Genomic DNA, 19,100 nt, shown 5'->3' with positions numbered 1-19,100 from the left:
CCATTCCCTGAAGCAAACCATCCATTGTACAACGCAACAAGTATTTTAAAAATCAGACATCTCTTATTACAGTAAATGATAGATACATGAAGTCTGTCCCTTTAACATCTAAATCAGTGCCTTCTCAAGCCATCTGTGACAAAGGACCATTTTTTTTGTTATTACTTCTACTCTACTGTTACTGATACTTTCACAAGATGCATTCATTCAAGATGAATGATTAGAAAGTGAACTTTTTAAATGTATAAAATGTAAGCCCCAGTTATTACTGTTGTTATTGGGTTCAAGAGGCACAAAATTACTCTGTCAAATTTCTTTTTAAAAGCTTCTCAGCACTTACTCTCATTTCAGCCTTTATCTTGTCTCAGACCAGTAGCTGCTGGTGGGCAGCACTGGCCTGGGTCCACACTTCTGAGTAGCACTGACCTGACTAGCCAGGCACATACTTTTTCAAAAGATATACTTTACCTCTGACATTCTTTCCAAATCCTATAGAAGAAACTTTTTTGTCCACTTGTTCACAGTTGTTTGGTTTCTCCTTCACAACATCATCATCGCCAACAACATCAGCAGAATATTTTTTCTTTTTCTTTTTCTTGTGTCGAGGTGGAAGCTTTTTTGGAAAAGTAAACATTGGGAATATCACAAGAAACATTGCAATGGCACAAAGGAGGAATCCACTCCACCTAAAAAATCGGGAAATGTGAATAGTATTTACGGTTTTTGTATCTAGAGTGAGAACAAATTAGCAAAGCAGACATTTATGATGATAAATTCCTCCAGAGAAAACTTTTTACCTTCATCAGTTGTACAGCAGTTAAGAAGTTAGGAAACCTGAGAAAATACAGGAACCCTCCCTTTCTGCAGTATAAGTGAGAAATCTACCCAATGACCATACCACTACTATAATGAATATTATCATTAGCAGCCTGACTGGAATTTCATTCAAGTGTTTTTGAGCACATACGTGTTAGTTCTGCTCACTAACACTGTTAGTTCTACTACAATATGCATTTTATTAGAAATCAGCGGCTCATAAATTTAATAGAAAAACAATATAAACTGCATAGCATGCTTTATGGACCAATACAGATACTTTTTTCTCAAGAGAAAACCATTAATACCTGGTGTGAAGTCATGTCAAATTGCTGATGGCATTTAAATATTTTTCTGCAAGCACTTGAGAAGGTATTGACCCTTCTGAGCTGGCCTTCCCTAAACTTAAGCAAGTGAGAGTGCTGCTAAAGACATTTACACTTGCTCTTTGCCATCAAGAACTTACAACCTAGTTGTAAGAGAGCTAAAGATACAAGAAACAATTCCCAGAAATGCAAGAATGTCCATGATTAAGTGTTAGATCATGTTAGATCACAGAAGATGAACACTATACAAATTCAGAGGGGAAATCAACGGGTCAGAAAGTTTCTGAGGCAAAGTAGAACTGAAGCTAAGTAGAATTGAGATTCTGTCTTTAAACTCATCTAAGGTTGCCATGCGGCAGAGGTTAGGAAGCGAATACCAGCGTAGATCTCAGATTCTAGCCTTGTATTAGAACCATGTGGTAAGGCCTTGTGCTTCTTGCCTGCATAATTTCCCAAGGGCAATTTTTCAGTCTCCTTCCAGCCTTTCCTTAGCAAATAGAGGTCCCTGGTCATGCCTGAGGTGGCCTAACATGCCTTTCCAACCAGGATTCCTCAGCTCCAAACTCTGCCTCAAAGCTTCGAAGTTCATAAATGCTCAGATTCTGGCCTCGGTATCAATGTTACCATCGGCTGTTATCAGAATGCAAGCAGCGTTCTAAGCATTCATGTTGACGACAACCCAGTGAGAATCCAGATCAAGTGCAAAGTGAAAATTCGTTTTTTAGAAAAATAAGTGTTTCTATTAAAATGCTGTTATCAGCTGCTAAAGGTCACAGGTTAGCTGAGAGGATGACTCCTAGAACCAGTCATTAACAATCCACTGTGCTGTTTTCAAAGATACTTAACATTATATCCAATTAAGATATCAAATAATCAGAAAAAGGTTTTATTTTGAGAAGACGGCTCAAGGCAGACTTCCAGCAACCTCAGTTATTCAGTATATAATCACGAACCCAGTGCCTGACACAGGTTAGGTGCTCAAAAATTTTCCTAAATAAATAAACTGAATGAGATAGGTTTTTAAAAACCAGAGTCATCTGCCTGCAGGGAGCAGAGTTATAATAATATCTGGCCCTGTTTGTACTTGGCTGCATACAAGGCCTTTACTAACCCAGCCCTGCTGTTACGGTTCTTGAATTGCTTTTTGCAAACTCTGCATTCAAGTCCCCTGAACCCCTTACTTCCCGGGATCTGTCACACTCTCTCCAGAAGAGGGCAGGCAGCCGAGTGTCAGAGGCAGTCTCGAGCTGTGGTTTCAGACAGACTTGGGTTTTTATCCTGTCTTTACCACTTACTAGCTCTAAGATCCTGAGGAAATTAGTCAGCTTTTCTTTCTCTCTTTCTTTCCTTCTTTCTTTTTGCTGTACAAATACTAGATAGGTTTTGCTGCTAAATAGTTATAATGCTTATCACTAATCATACACAACAGGAAAAAGAGGAAATGGCAGACGTTTGCAAAATATTATTAGTGAGAAATTAGACAATTCAAGAAAAATCGAAGACATATATATATATATATATATATATATATATAGTTAGCTTTTCTGAATGGGCTTTCTCATCTGAAAGGGGGGTAATATAACTTTGGGGGGGGTCATCAAAATTAGTAAGACAATATATAAGACCTAATAAAATGCCTAGCCTCAAATCAGCAGTCAATTCATAGCAGCTAGTTTTGTTTCTCATAACAAACTCAGGGCCCCCACCTCCACTCAGAGCCACTGACATAAAATTACAAGCAAACATTAAAGACGCCCTCAGAGTAGCTCGAAAGGAGAGCAAATAACAGAAGAAGGGGGAGAATTACAGTGAATAAACAAAAATAATGTAAAAGTCTGGGGCCTTTTCTAAGCAGAGCAAACCAGCCCACATTCTTCAACATTCTCCAGGAACATCAAAGTTAACACATGATACAACCGCATGTGTAAAGCTGAGTCAGGCAAGAAAATGTGCATTATATGCGGGAAACAGCTACATCAGTCAGAGCTAAAATTGAAAAGCCACGGCCCTAACTCCCTTTCATGAACCATCGCTCAGAGACACTCCCTACTGAAGGGAGGACAGATAAGCATATTGTCTAAGACCTCCCCCCTGGACTCAGTTCCCTATCCGTCTCTCACTGATTCTGTGGCTTTGGGCAAGGTATTCAAATTGGTGAGCATCAGTTTCCTCATCTGCATAATGGGCATACCATTAGTGACTACATACGGTTGTTATAAGGCTTAAATGAAAATGCTTGTAAAGCATTTAGTATAATGCTTGACGCACAGTAGGCACCCGGTAAATATCAGCATCATTCACTCAGTCTTTCCTTCACTCTTCCAGCATCTATTCACCAAAAACCCTGTCATTACCACTAGGCATCATAAAAAATAACATTGTATCAGATAACACTGTCTCTGTTCAAGGTAGATGTCTGTTACAAACAGGGCTACTCAATAAACAAAAATTCATTTCCAAAGAGACCCCTATTATGTATTTCTAGATGGACAACTTTACCATTTGCAGAACTGCTATGGAGCCATTGAAATGAACAAAACCACTTGAACACTGATTAAATCCAAAGGATTGAATAACAGCAAACACACATTATGGAGCAAGAACTATTTACAGCTCCACATACATAGACCCATTTATTCCTTACAGCAACCTTACTGCAAGTAGGTACTGCAACTACTTCCACTTTATGGATTAAAACAGAACAAAACCTGAGGCTCAGAGAAGTTAAGTAACTTCCCCAAGGTCACACAGTTACTAGGTAGCAGACTGGGGTTTAAACCCAGGGGAGTATAGCTTGAGGGTCTGCACTCAGTCTGTCCACTTTGCTACCAATTGGGTTGACGTCCATTAGAAAACTTCTGGAAAACAGCGTAAGGCCTTGTGTCCTAAAGCTCCTGCCTTCTCCCTTCTCCCTGCCCCTGAGCTGGTCCCCTGCGCCTCTCTCTCCCCCTCCAGATGTTCCCTTATTGCCCTGTTCTTCTCATGGATTCTATAGAGAACACAGACTGTACATGGGATGTTCACAGACACATTTGAATAATCTGGTTTTCTGGGAATTTTTTTAAAAATCCTTACTTTGAATTATTTCAAAGAAGTGCAAAGAAGACAGCCATTGTGACCAAAAATCTCACTATGGATCAAGACCTTAAAATTCCTGTGTTATTCCCCTACTGCTGACAAGGGAACTCCCTTTTGAACAATTAGAAAATTCTACCAGGCAAGGCTCATCTAGGTCTCAGCACTTCCATTCTCAAAGAGTATTTACTTATGAAAATAAGAAGTGTTCTATAATTTTATTAACATTTATTAACTGCTTAGAAAATACTGCTAAACATTACGCCCACATACCTCAAGCTATGGGGTTATTATCTCATAATGAAACACAGAGAGAACACAAGTCGTCTAAGAAACTCTTTAGAAAGTAATTACTTGGCACTAGTTTCTAATAATGAAATACTCTCTCTGTTTGAAAATGAACACTTCTTATCCATGTATACCTACTACTAACCCATGTTAAATGAATTCGGGATGCTGACACATCCAGTTAGTGCTTGCAGTCATGAAAAAATAACTTATGTTCAAGATGAGGACTGAGAAGAATTCAGATGCAGCCCTGGGTAGATGGATAAATAATCTACCATTCAAAGTTGGAGCTCTCATTCTAAGTCCTAAACGTACTGATTTAGCAAGACAGTTAAAGGACACTAAGGGAGAGAGCAGCTGAATCTGCAGCACACCCGGGAAACAAACAATTACTGAGCGCGAGGATTCACTAAGAGTGTGGCAGTGGACAGTGGGGGAAGACGAAGCAGAAACACAAATACAATGAGGAAGTGGGGAGAAAATACTTTTTTAAAGGCACAGAAAAGATAATGAAAGCTATGATTAACGTACACAGGAAAGTCCCAAGACAGCCACGTTCCCCTTTTCCTTCACTCGGCTATGAAGAAAAGAGCCGTCTGAATCCCAAAGAATGTGGATGAAGCCCTTGCTCTCAACTCTTCCAAAAGAGTTTCTTAGGTGATAACAGATCACCACACCCTGCATGGCTTAGAGCAACACAAATGTTTTATCTTATTATATTATCTTCTGGAGGTCAGATGTAAAAAAGTGGGTTGGCAGGGCTGCATTCCTTCTGGAGGCTCCAGGGAAGAACCCATTTCTTTGCTTTTCCCAGCTTCTACAATCCACCTTGGCTCGTGGTCATTTTCAAAGCACATCACCCCAAACTCTCCTTCAACCATCGTAACTTCTTCTCTTACTCTGAACCCCCCTGCCTCTTTCTTTCTGTTATAAGAACCCTTGTAGTTATATTGGACCCATCTGGATCATCCAGGATAATCTTCCCATCTCAAGATTCTAAATTCAATCACATCTGCAAAGTCCTTTTGCCACGTAGAGGTAACACATTCACAGGTTCTGGGGATTCAGATATCTTTGGGGATTATAATTTCCACTATCTCTGTAAAAGGCATGAGTGAGAAGGTCCAAATGGACATGGATATCTTTGAGGATTATTATTCTGCCTACCACCCCCTCCTAGGTGACATTTAGCTGTTTTTTTGTCTTCTCATTCTGGAAATTTTTATTTTAACCACAAGGGGTCTATGACTCTATCATAGTAACAAGTGAAATAAAAGATTTAGCAAACAATTCTTACCAGTTTCCAATGAAACGAGGATCATTCTGGTTAAGATGAACGGGATTTCTGGGATCAACATAAAAACCAATAAGAAGTCCACCTAATAAATATCCCACTGCAGGACCAAGTGCGCCCATGACATACATGATGGCTGAGAAGACAGAAGGGGAAATGTGAAATGTAACATCGTGTTATTTGTTTCAGTAGCTGTCTAATGTCAATCACACCGTGCATAGATCACAGATAAATCCAGTTAACAACTTCCCAAAACAGAGAACTTTAGCGGTTGTGTCTGTGTTAACACTGGAGTTTCAAGCTGTATCCTTTATTTAACTGTTGCCTATTGTCCTCTTAGAACATCACAGCTAGAAGATTCTAACAGGTTGAGGGAACTCAAAGGACAGTTTTTCTGGATTCAGTTGAATTGGCAAAGCTGCTTAAATATCCTCAAATCACTAATATTTTTCAAATCACCACTTTAGAATCAAAGACCTCACAATGCATTAGGGTTATTGTTAATTGAGAAATATTACTTAAAAATTAATCAAGCTCCTTAAAAGTCGTGAGTGAGAAGGTCCAAACGCAAAACACAAACCCACAGCTGAAATAGAAAAGTTTTTAAAGCACAGGTCCATGGGGAGCTTACTGTCAGTAGACCAGAAAGGTGGTCATTCTATCCAAAAAATGTGGCCATCAAAATGGGCATTATAGCACAAACAACAGCAACAAATTCACTGTCATTTCTTCACATTGCTTTCACTGCTGTAATTAAAATTTTTTAAATAAATAATATTTTCCCAAGTTTTAAATTTTGAGGTAGGATGTGAAATTCCTTGAAAGTCACAGAAAAATCCAACCACCCTTCAAACTCACTTTTCCTCCTGTTAAAACGCAGTTTGGGGACAAATCCATAAACATTTCTAAGAGTTTACAAGTCATGAAATAAACTCAGGTGATAACTTGCTTCTCATTCCTGTTGCTGTCATGTATTTTAACCAAAAAATAAATAAATGACTTGTCATATCTTTAAATAGTACCAAAAAGCAAATTGGACTTATCATAATAGCTTCACCTGACTTTATGCTCCGTGACCTAAATAAACGTTGAATAATTTTGTCCTTCCTGTTATAACTGCAGACGGTGATTTAACACCTGCTCTCACTCTCCTCAGCATTTCCAAAGAGAAAGCGCAGTGTTTATTTATTTTACAGAATCGTCTGCTTGTAACAGCAAGACATTAGGTTCTTCTCCATCTATGTTTGGAAATGAAGAACAGAGGCACAGCCACAAGTGAATGGCATTCTTCGGAAGCATGCATTTAATAATGTAAAATTAGAATTCTGATAGATATCTTGTTAACCTTTTGTTGATAACCTAAAACTGAACTCAAGATTAGAAAGTATTTTTTTCAGCACCAGGTTTCCCGTACGCGTAGGAAGATAAAATTGATGTTTACACCTCCAGGCAAAGCAGCGCCATCTACAACTTAAAACTGTAATGAGGCCAAAATGTGACATGAATCATCTTCCTGAAATAGTTCTTCTGGCATGAAAGGGACTGTCTTACAAACACAGATGGGGAAAGGGTATTTCCGCCACACTGTTTATGCCCAGGGCACTCGAGCGCTGCATCTTGGAGAGCCAAGAAGTGACGTGCAGGATGTATACTGGCAGGACCACGCGATGAACCAGTGAATGGAAAACCAAATAAATAACATTCACCGAGAAACCCCAACTGCTTTAGGACATAGAGACAAAGCTTTCTTAAATTCAGCTATACATAATCATAAAAATTCATTTTTATTATATAGCAAATAATTTTAAGTCCAATGGAATCATTCTCACTGACAGAAGTCTGCATGTACACCTACATAAGTATATCTACAATTACACTACACGCTATACTATGTAACAAAGTGCAACCACTATGCTCTAAACAGAAACATGCTTATATATGTGTGGATATATATCAATAACTGTATGTGTATGTATAATAACTTACTGATACGTTCTCATTCAGTACATAAATCATTCTGGCCATTGAGTTAACATTTGTTAATTCGGTAACTAATGGCCTTCATTCAGAGCTTATCAGAGGAGCGAACTGTTGAAGCAAATTCAACCACTAACAGTCCCATTCAAAAAGTCCCCATCACGCCTCACTGCCCAATGTAAAAATTCTATTTGGAGTTCAAGGGTGGGACAAGTTGGCCAATCTACTGCCTGTACTCAGGGCTCCATGTGGACCGATGCGTAACAGGCCTGGGCAGAGCCACCTCCCTTCCTCTGTGGCTCCCATGGTGCAACCCCCCGCCCCCACCTTTCTGTCTGAACTCTGCCCAGTCCTCCAGGCCCTGCCACGTCCAGCACTGACCACCCTCACCTGAGTGCTCTCTCCCTCCTCAAAATCCCTGCAGACAATATACTGTCTATGCCAGTGGCCACAACTTTTCACTGCGCATCCCACCAGTAAAAGGTTGTAAACCTGGACCCCCGGTGTACTTTTCAGTAACAGACTGTGTATGTACCATTCGTCTCCGTCTCACAGCTCAAATCTGGATCAGTAAACCCTGCTGGTTCTACCAACAAACCATGCCCAATATGCAGCTCTTTCTCCGTGCCTTTACTGTGATCCAAGCCACCATCATCACCCGTCTGGAAAACTGCTCTGGGTTTTCCAGCGGGCATCCATGCCTCTGTCCTTACTTCCAACGTATTTCCAACACAGCCTTCTAAAGGAGCCTCTAGAAACACGAGCCAGATCACATCACTTCTTTGTTCACCCGCTCCAGTGTCTTCCCATTCCACTCCCAATAAAAAGCCAAAGTTCTTTTCTGTGGCTACTAGGACCTCCCACACGCTTGACCCACACCTATTATCCATTTGGTCTCCATCCCTCTCCTGTTCACTGGGTTCGAGGTGCACTGACCTCCTTACGCTTCATCCTTCCAGGAGCGGTGCCATGTTAGTGTGTTAGTACTTGCTCTGGGCGGGGGTTTTTTGGGGTGGGGAGTGTGTGTGTGTGGGCATTGGTCTGCCCCTAGACAGCCACATGGCTCATTCCCTTACTTCCTCTAGGTAGTAACTCTGTTCCTTCTCACTGAGGCCCTACTGGGCGATGCTATCTAAAATCTACAACTCTTTCCCCGACTCTGCTGTATTTTTGTTCCCAGCATGTATCACTCCCTAATACACCATACATTGCCTTGGTTCATCTTATTTGTCACCTGTCCTCCCCGACTAGAACGGATGCTTCACACGGTGTCCCCCACACCCAGGTGTGCAGGAGGCATCAACCCCATTCACTCCCGTTGTTCATGACCTTCAACTCTCCCAGTGAGTCTGAATCATCCACCATCATTAAGAACAGCGATGTCAGTGACACAGTTCTCCCTCAGTGTCTATCATCTCTTGAGACACTAGCTAATGACATAGATGTCCATCCATATTCATACAGTGAACTTGATAATTCCATGGTTTTGACTGTGTCTCATCAGATGTGATTACACCATCACTGGTTTTCTCTGGGAGGACTGGCTGTTCAACAAGCTAGCAACAGACACACACACGTGTAAGTTCCAATCCCGTCTTCCTGCCTGCCTCCCCACCTGAACGCTCTCACATACCCCCTAGGTTGTGCACAACTCCCCTCTGAGGGAGCACTGGACCATTCCATTCTTCTGAGATGAAATGTACCCTGCTCTTTACTTCCACTTCTCCCTTCAAATATTTGTCTTCTCTTTTGAAGTAGCTCTTCCTCCTTGACAGGAGAAATCATACCATGTATAGTACTATGCAGTAGTTAAAACGCAGGCTCCAGCCTTCTGGGGTTTATATCCCTGCTTCAGTTCTTCCTGACTGTGTGACGTTAGCCAGTTGCTTAACCTCTCTGAGCCTCAGTTTCCTCATCTGTAAAATTGGGATGGTAAAAGTACTTACTCAAGGGGCTATTATAGGCATTAACTGAGTTAATTTTTGTACAGCATGTGGAATATCTGGCACATGGTGAGGGCTATGTAAGACTATGCTGGTTTCATTGTTGTTACTATTTTACAATAACTGATGCACACAGTTTAGTGTTTGGGCATGGGAGGCATTCAATACATATTTATGGGTTGGTTACATATGTGTATCAACCATGTCTTTTATTTCCTGTATTCTTACGTTTTGACATCTGAGGATTTACAGACCCCAGAGGGACTGCCCTTCCCAGGGTTAGCCAACCCCTAGAGATGGCAAACAACTCTAACAGTGAGAGTGCACTTTTCAAATACAAACCAACCAATCCGGAGCCCCGACTCAAACCACCTCTTTTCCTGACTTCCCACTCCAGGCCGCTATCCACCTCCCTAGTCCCCCAGAGGCCAGGAACCAGAACCAGGGACAGCGCCCGCACCCCGGAGCCCGCTGATATTCAGACTAGCCAGTCCTAAGCCAGCTCACCCGCAGGCCTCACCCATTCCTCCCTGGGGAAACGACAATAAAGGCTGGAGCCCACGATCCCGCCCTCCCTCTACCTGCAGCTGCCGCTGCTGCTTCCTCGTGCGGCCCCGCGGTGTCACGTGCCCCTTCTCGGCAACCGTCAGCCGCAGACTGTCTTTTCCCTGGCAATCGTCTCCTAACCTGTCGGCCTCGCTAAACCTCCAGTTTTCTATTCATACACTGTCTTTTAGAACGACATCACGGCCACGGTTCCTCCAGTGCAGGACCTGCTTTCTCAGTGACCCACGTGGTGGTGAATGCTGCTGGGAATGGATGCTGACAGGGGTTTAGATGACAAGTAAAATTTAGGCTCAGTGTCAGGACCTGGGATTGCCACCAGGATCGTCCCGCAGAGAAACGTCTTGCATCCTTGCCTCACATGCCTACCAAACCCACCTGGGACACAGGCAGAGGAGGTCGCCCTCGAATGTGTCTCACAGCTACTACACAGACCAGGAGGATGTGAAACTCAAGCCACATGTCACCGCGACACGGTAGCAATGACACCAACTCTCACTCAACTTGCATCGTTTCTTGAAAATGAGCCAGGGCTCTCCCCGAGCACCAGGGCGCTGTGCGGCAGGGAAATCGTCCCTGGCGCATTCCTTCACTCACAGGCACAGGCAGATAAGAGACTTCTGATCTCGGTTATTTTGAGCAGCAAGCTTTTTTTTTTTCCTTTTAAGTGATTCAGTTATTTTGACACAGGCCTGACAGCAAAGGAACAGCTGCCACCGCAGTCAGGGAAGAATCTATCACTTTGCTGAAACATCCTGGTAGCATCTTAGGTCACAAATGAGAAAAGGATGGAAATGGATTTGAGTAGATTCGGAGTATTTTTTCCTCACTACCAGAGCGAGCAATAGTTGTTCTAAACTCACTCTCTTCATTTAGAAATATTTTCAAAGTAATTTGTATTCCAAAAGGGAACTCACAAGTGTACATGGAGGTAGTCAGTTGGATTTAATACCTGGGGCTTGGGAGGCATTTAAAACGTCAAATTGGGTCCCTGTGAGTGACCGCTGTCTATAAACTTAATCCAGTTCTCAGGAAGGACCACAAGAACAGCTACCATGAAAGCATGAAAAAAAATTAGGTCAAATTTTTAAATAAAAAACTTTTATTTATAATTTTATTTATAATTTATATTACTTTATTTATAGTAAAATAATAAAAATAAATTTTAATTATAATTTGAGGGCCAAAAATGTTTTACTGAAAGTTGAGAATGGAGTCCCTTAGAGCACAAACAGAAAATGCATAAGAGAATGATTAAAATATTAACGACCTCATGAGAAACTTACTTTACTAGTTATCCAAAAAAATAGAAGCCGCGAACAATGAGATACCATCCTAACTAAATAAACTAGCAATGACTGGAACATGACAGCACTCAGCACAGATACAAAATCAGTGAATTGGTTATTTTCACCCACAGCTGGAGCAGAGCTACACAACTGGCACATGCCTTCAGACAGCAATTCACCATGTATATGATGATGACATGAATCACTGCATTCAGTGATTGTTAACTATGCTTTGAGACATAATGCAACTATTAATTTTAATGTTTACAATACGTTTTTATACCTTGAGGAAATACTCATTTGTAAAATTTAAGTGAAAAGAATACAAAATTGTTGACAGTGTTATCATGATTACATCAAAAAATACACTTAAAAAAGGCTGTGTATGAAAAACCTACTAGGACTTATAAGTGAATTTAGCAAGATTGCAGAATACAAGATCAATACTTTAAAAATCAATCATGGTTCTATATATAAGCAACAGTCAGCAATTAATACCTTTTACAACAGAATCAAAAAAATTAAATACTTACAAATAAATCTAACAAAAGATGTGCAACATCTATACACTGAAAATTACAAAACATTGAAATTTTAAAAGATCCACATGTAACTGAGCTATTCTCCCAAAAGTGACCTGTAAATTCAATCCAACTCCAATCAATATCTGAGCAGAATTTTTGGAGAATGTGACAAATTGATTCTAAAATTCGTATAGAAATGCCAAAGCCAAAACAACTTTGAAAAGAGAACAAAGTTAAAGAAAAATGATCACCTGATTTCAATACTTATTTATAAAGATTCTGTAATCAAGACGATGCAGCACTGGCTTAGAGATAGATGGAATAGAAAAAAAGTCCAGAAACAGACCCACACATATATATGGACAGCTGGCCTTTGATAAAGGTGTAAAAGTAATTCAATCAAAAAAGGATAGTCTTTTCAACAAATGGTACTGAAACCAGCAGATATCCATATTAAAAGTAATTGAAAATAGATCATTGACCTAAATGTAAAACTTAAAACTAGAAAACTTCTACAAGAAAACAATTAGGGAAAATATTTTTCAACAGACACTTTACCAAAGAAGATCTGTGGATGGTAAATCAGCATCTGCAAGACATTCAGCATCAGCAGGGAAGTGCAAATTAAAACCATGATGAGATACCACCAAACTCCTATTCAAACGGCTAAATTAAGAAGATAAATTTTGCCAAGTATTGTTGAGGACGTCAAGTGACTAGAATTCTCATGCGCTGCTGATGTGAAACATAAAATGATACAGACACTTTGGAAAACAGTTTGGTAGCATCTTAAGGAGTTAAACATAAAACTATCATACAATTCAACCATTTTACTCCTAGATAGCTTCACAGGAGAAACAAAAGCGTATGCCCATACAAAGAGTTGTATACAAATGCTCAGAGCAGCTTTATCTGTAGGAGCCAAGAACTAGAAACAACCAAATGTCCATCAAGAAAGAGGTGAATGCATAACCTAGCTGTACTGTATGTATATTCATACAATGCAATCCTGTTTAGCAATACAAAGGAACTATTGATACCCGCTAAAACATGGGTAAATCTCAAAATAATTATGCTAAGTGAAAGAAAGCAGACATAAAACAGTACATACTGTATGATCCAATTTATAAAATTCTAGAAAATGCAAACTAATCTAAAGTAATTAAAAAAAACAAAACAGTCCGTGGTGATTGGGGATGGGAGGGGACCAGGCAGAAGGGAGGAATTATAAAGAGGTTCAAGGAAGGTTTTGGCAATGTTGAGTATGTCCTGCAGTCTTGACTGTGGTGATGGTTTCATGGGTACATATATACGCCAAACTTTATCAAATTATATACTTTAATTATGTGCAGTTTATTTTATGTCAACTTCTCAAGGGAAAAAAAGAATTTTTCTAAAAGTGAGGTCTGATAATGGTTACACAGTTCTATAAATTTACTAGAAATCATTGAATTATATTCTTCAACTGGGTAAATGTTATGGTATGTAAATTATGCATCAGAAAATCATTTAAAAAGACAGACAAATGTCATATGATATCACTTATAATGTGTAATCTAAAATATGAAACAGTACACCAGAACCTAACACAGCACTGTAAATCACTATATTTCAATTAAAAATATATATATATAATACAAAAGAACTAATTTATATAACAGAAAAGAAAGCCATAGAACAGAAACTTATGGTTACCAAAGGGGAAAGCAGTGGGTGGGGGAAGGACAAACTAGGAGTTTGGGATTGACAGATGCAAGCTACTGTGTATAAAACAAACAACAAGGTCCTACTACACAGCACAGGGAACTACATTCAATACCATGTAATAAACTATAATGGAAAAGAAAAAAAAAGATGAGAAGGAAACACTATATACTGAAAGTTGTTAGCTCAGGGTAGTGAAATTACAGTGGGGTTTTTTTGCACTTTCTTTATAACTTTCCGTATTTTCAGTTTTTCTAACTGAATACAAATTTTAATAAACCAAAAAAATTTTTGAATATGTTTTCTGGAATTAGTGCTTTTACTTATTTAAGATACTAATAGCTAACAAATGCATCATCTTTGTGTATATTTATGATAAATATATTTTTAAAAACTGTAAGGAAGCCTTTACAAGTTAATGGACTTGTATTTGTTGTTATATCTTCAGCACCTCCCACAGGAGCACCTGACACATCATGAACACTGAGTGCATCTCTGATGAACGAGCACACAGTGTTTTTAAAGCAATCCTCCAATTTTTCTTATGATTGATCTGCCCAATACTTCATGGTGACTTCTCCCAGGCTAAATTATTATATATATAATTAGGGGTCGGCAAATCCAGTAAACAAAGTTTTATTGGAACACAGCCCTATACATTCATTCCCATATTGTGTGTAACTACTTTCAACCACAGCAACAGAGTTGTAGTTGCTGCAAAGACCCTCAAACTGAAATACTTACTATGCAGCCTTTCAGAGAAAAAGTTTGCCTGGGAGAGTGGGAGGTACAAACTGATGGGTGTAAGAAAGGTTACAAGGATGTACTGTATGACACAGGAAATATAGTCAATATTTTGTAATAAATGTAAATGGAGGGCAACCTTTAAAAATTATATAACAAAAATTTTAACAGTTAATTTTTTAATTAAAAAAGGAAGAAGTTTGCCAGCCACTGTAGTAAATAATGGCAGTCATTTATTGCACGTTTACTATCAGCTAAATGTTTGCATATAATTTTTCTTTTTAATTTTCACCTCTGAGGTAGTTATAACTACCTAAGCTATGGATATAAATCACAGAAGTATTGGTGAAATTTTGCTTAAATGCACTTCTGGAAAAGCCACTTTTCTATATATGTTTTATTTTATTTTTAACCAATTATCTATGTAGATTATAAAAGTAAAGGTAAGTAATATTTATATAAAAAATTCATTTGTAAAGTCCATCTTTTCAGGGTTGGCAATTTATCAAAGATTCAATTTTCAGATGAGAAAGCTGACTCCCTGAGCAGTTAAGTTTAAGGAGCCAGAAATTAGTAAGTGGTAAAGCCAAAATTAAACTTTGGCTCCATCTGAAACCAAAGCTTATCTTCTCTCCATTTATGGACACATGTCTCTAAAATACAAAAAGAAAGCAACAAGAGTTTAATTATAAGAATTATATAGTTCTCTACTGCTGAAGAAATGAATCCCATTAGAGCTAAAAATCTCAAAATATTTTTGAAACTGTTAGTAGCAGGAGTTTTTTAAACATTCTAAATGAAAAAAAAGCTCACTATTTAAATTCCCTTCTCCAGTTTCATCCCGAATTGGCTGCCGTTAAGGATGGCAGAGAAATGTACATTAGCCGAGAAGTACATTCCAACGATGTCGTACGACATTTACTTCAGTAGTTACAGTGAAGACTCAGAAGAGGGTACCAGCTGTTAAGAGCAGATTAAATTTACCTCCTGGGAAGGGGAAGTCACTGCTAAGAAACACCTTCCAGGTAAACAGCCATAGGTAAGACACAGCTCCCGTTTGCCTTCCAGGCACTCAAAGAAGCATGACTTCTGTAGGAAAGATCCAAGTCTAGAGCAACACTCAGACACAAGTGGAATAATGTCATGTGCAAACGTCCCTACTGTCACCATCATCATGGCCATCCATTGGATTTCATAGACATTCAAATGATATAAACTTTTTAGGTCACCTTTAACGTTACTCTCCCCACCCTCCCCCATCAATCCACAGGATAGTTCTATCACAGTCAGACTGCTTGCACTAGGGTTCACTATAAAGCTTATTCTTGTATTTAGAGAAGGGTTCACAAAGTCTACAGTTACTGACAGGAGAACTAGTACCAAAAGATAACATTGGGCATTTATTGCATGTAAGATGCTGCGCTAAATGCCTTTATATGTATTTTCTCACTTTATCTTCACAGCAACCTTATGAGGTAGGTACTATTATTGCCCTAATTTAAGGCATTCTCCTTTGTTGAACTATAATTCATTGTGAAGTGGAATAACTATCTTACAGAAACTACACTAGACACTTGACATCTTTTGGCCCATTTGACACTAACAACTTCATGGGGAAAAACAGGAAAGGCAGTGCTGTTCTGGATCAACTCATGTAGGGAGCTTCCTGCCCAGGTGTAGGTATCAAACTCCAGCCCGGGAGAATTCATGCACTATGATACATCCACCTCTTCTTGTAAAGAGTAACTTTATTCTTTCTGACTCCTGACACATTTCTGATAAACTGAAATTCAGACCTATGCATGCCCTAAACTGACGTACCATTTCCTCCAATTAGAAGTTCTGGTGGTTAATTTTGTGTGTCAGCTTGACTGGTCTATGGGATGCCCAGACAATTGGCAGAACATTATTTCTGGGTGTGCCCATGAGCATGTTTTTAGAAGATTAGCATTTGAGTCAATAGGCTGAGTAAAGAGATCCACCCTCACCAATGTGGGTGGGCATCACCCAATCCTATAGGCCCTAATAGAAGGAAAAGGGCGGGCAGGCAAATTCTCTCTCCTCTTGAGCTGGGATAGCCATCTCCCCTTGCCCGCAGACATCAGACCTCTCGATTTTCAGGCTTTCAAACTCCAGGACTTAACACCAGCAGCCCCTCAATTCTCAGGCCTTTGGACTTGAACTGACTTACACCACCAGCCTTCCTGGTTCTCCAGGCTGCAGAGGGCAGAGGGTGTGACTTCCCTAGTACCATGTGTGTCAATTCCTATAATAAATTTCCTCATGTACATATAGGCTTCTCTGGAGAACTCTAACACAGATTTGCTTCAAATATCTTCCTTCATGCCCTGTGATTATCATGATTAAGTCATATCCAGCCACTGACCTGCCTATGCACCATGCTAATTAATCAAAATTGTCTGCGCTAGATAAGAACATGAATTCAGGTCCATGGGCCACAGCCCAAACCCTTGAGGCTGGATGTGTCCTGGAATTAACAATTTTTCACATTTTACAAAAGTAAAGGGTGAGTGACGCTCTATATTATGTAACTCCCCCAGCAGAGTCTGGAACGGTGCTCCAAAATCAGACATGCTATGACTTCTGTGACAAAATAAATGAACAGTCACACTAAGTGTGATTTTAAAACTAGCCCCTATCAGATCAGGCTGGGATTGGCCACGAAATGAGATGCAAAGCTACCTTTTGGATTTCAAAGATTTTAATAGAATGGGAAGTTTTAGTAGAGGAGCAGCAGCAGTAGAAAATGCTTGAAATTACCATGAGAACAGATATGAGGCACCAGCTTTACATCCCTCAAGAGTGTTTTACTAAACCGATAAAAGATTCCTTCCTGAACCATGAATCAAGCCCAGTATTGGTATTAGCCCTTTAGTTGCTCAGTCTCCTCCATCTGAACACTACTTCTATGTTTCTTTGATTCTAGGATTTCAGTATCATTAGAAATATACATATCAAGTCAGGAGGTAGATTTAAAGGGGAAAAAAATCACATAATTTCAAATTATTTCAGGAGATTCAGACAGCCACAGGATGAACCCTTAGGTTACTCACTAGTTCTGCTCGTTCAACCAAAATGATATGTTGACGAACATCCCTTTCAGGCAGCTTCGCTTCTTTTAGTGAATGTCCCTATGATCACCCCATAATTCTGAAATTTGTGTTTATTCTGATTACCACAACAAGGAAAAGCTTGATTTAAAACATAAAAGACAGTAAAAGAGCTCAAAGTATTCTTATTGGATTGGACAGTGACTTACTGAGTCCAAAACGAGCACAGAGTCCTGGGTAAATCTCATTACCTGTCCTAGGTCATGGTCACCATAAGCAGCTTAAGTGACCCGGGCTTCCTAACTGTTTACTCCACATTTACCCTAGTAATTTGGATTAGTCCTCATCCAAACTCTGCCAGCTCCGCTTGAAAAACGCTGGCCTACATCACATCTTGCAGAATTTTTGTAAACGTGAGTCTCTAAGGGTCTCAAACATTGTCATGCATGAGACTATAGTAATGGTGGTAATCCCCTTACGTCTGGTGAACAGCTCACAATAACAAACCTGGTATAAATTGATTACACATGCAGTTATCATTTTCAACATGCATTTAGTTCACACAATAAATCAGACACCATAACAACATAATGTATAATCATTTTCTTCCTTAAATAAGATCCTTCCCTACTGTGCATCTTAATCACAGAACAAGGGAATCATTCCAACTAAAATCGTAGCCTTGGTACAACTTAAAATTATCTTCTCACTAATATGAAAGCTGCTGTAGCGAACATCTTAGGTTGGATTCCCCCAGAAGCAGACGTTAAGATAAGGATTTGAGTCCAAGCAGTTTAGCGTGATTCTGGAACGCATGCATACTGAGTTTAGGGATACCACACACAGTGCTGGTTCATCTAAATACCATCTGTCTCCGAAATACCCTCAAACATATATATTTATTTAGACACACATAATAGTCTATTTCAGTACAGTGTGTGTGTGTGTGTGTGTGTGTGTGTGTTCCTTGCCCCAAGCAACACATTCTTTTTTCCAGCAGTAGAAATTGGCCTGGGACACAACACTGTGCCTCTTGGCCAATGAATCTCAGCCAATAACTGGGGTGAATATGTCTGCCCAGTGGCTGGCTTCTCTTTTGTCCATTTATGTGTGAACAACTTTGACCCCTATTGTCCAAAGAAGAGTATACAAGTAACCCATGCTGGACTTGTGGCCCAAATAGACCTAGAAGGAGAATCAGCCTGGACGTGGAAAGGCAAGGAGGACCTGTAAGTTTCATGTAATCTTGACAGTCATCAAGGACATGGTCAAGGATACAGAGGGCGAAGCTCAGCAGGCGAGTGGGACTGAGGAAGGAAGCCCTGTGACAGTCTGAGGGCATCATACACAGAACTGCAGCCCAGGAAGACTCAGGACAGAACCAAGGCCAGCGGCAGTCACAACTTCAAGGGATTTGAAGAGAACTCAAAGCCATTGCCAAGGCTGCCATTACATGATTATGTCCCTTTCAAATGTTACTAACAT

General features: G+C 39.8%; 1 protein-coding gene across 2 annotated transcripts in view; it reads right to left on the bottom strand.

Annotated features, from left to right (window-relative positions):
- SLCO5A1 (solute carrier organic anion transporter family member 5A1) overlaps positions 1–19,100 on the bottom strand; it is a 95,372-nt gene that overhangs the window by 55,540 nt on the left and 20,732 nt on the right. For both annotated transcript variants that reach the window (XM_006204712.4, XM_031692212.2), the window contains exons 3-4: positions 5,803–5,935; positions 469–686 (exon numbers count right to left, since the gene is read on the bottom strand). In XM_006204712.4, the coding sequence (XP_006204774.1) occupies positions 469–686; positions 5,803–5,935 (351 nt within the window). The remainder of the gene's footprint in view (positions 1–468; positions 687–5,802; positions 5,936–19,100) is intronic.

This window comes from Vicugna pacos, chromosome 29 (genome assembly GCF_048564905.1).
Source record: "Vicugna pacos chromosome 29, VicPac4, whole genome shotgun sequence".
Classification (NCBI taxonomy): domain Eukaryota; kingdom Metazoa; phylum Chordata; class Mammalia; order Artiodactyla; family Camelidae; genus Vicugna; species Vicugna pacos.
Note: the sequence above shows the minus strand (reverse complement) of the source record. Positions and strands in the feature narration are given on the sequence as shown.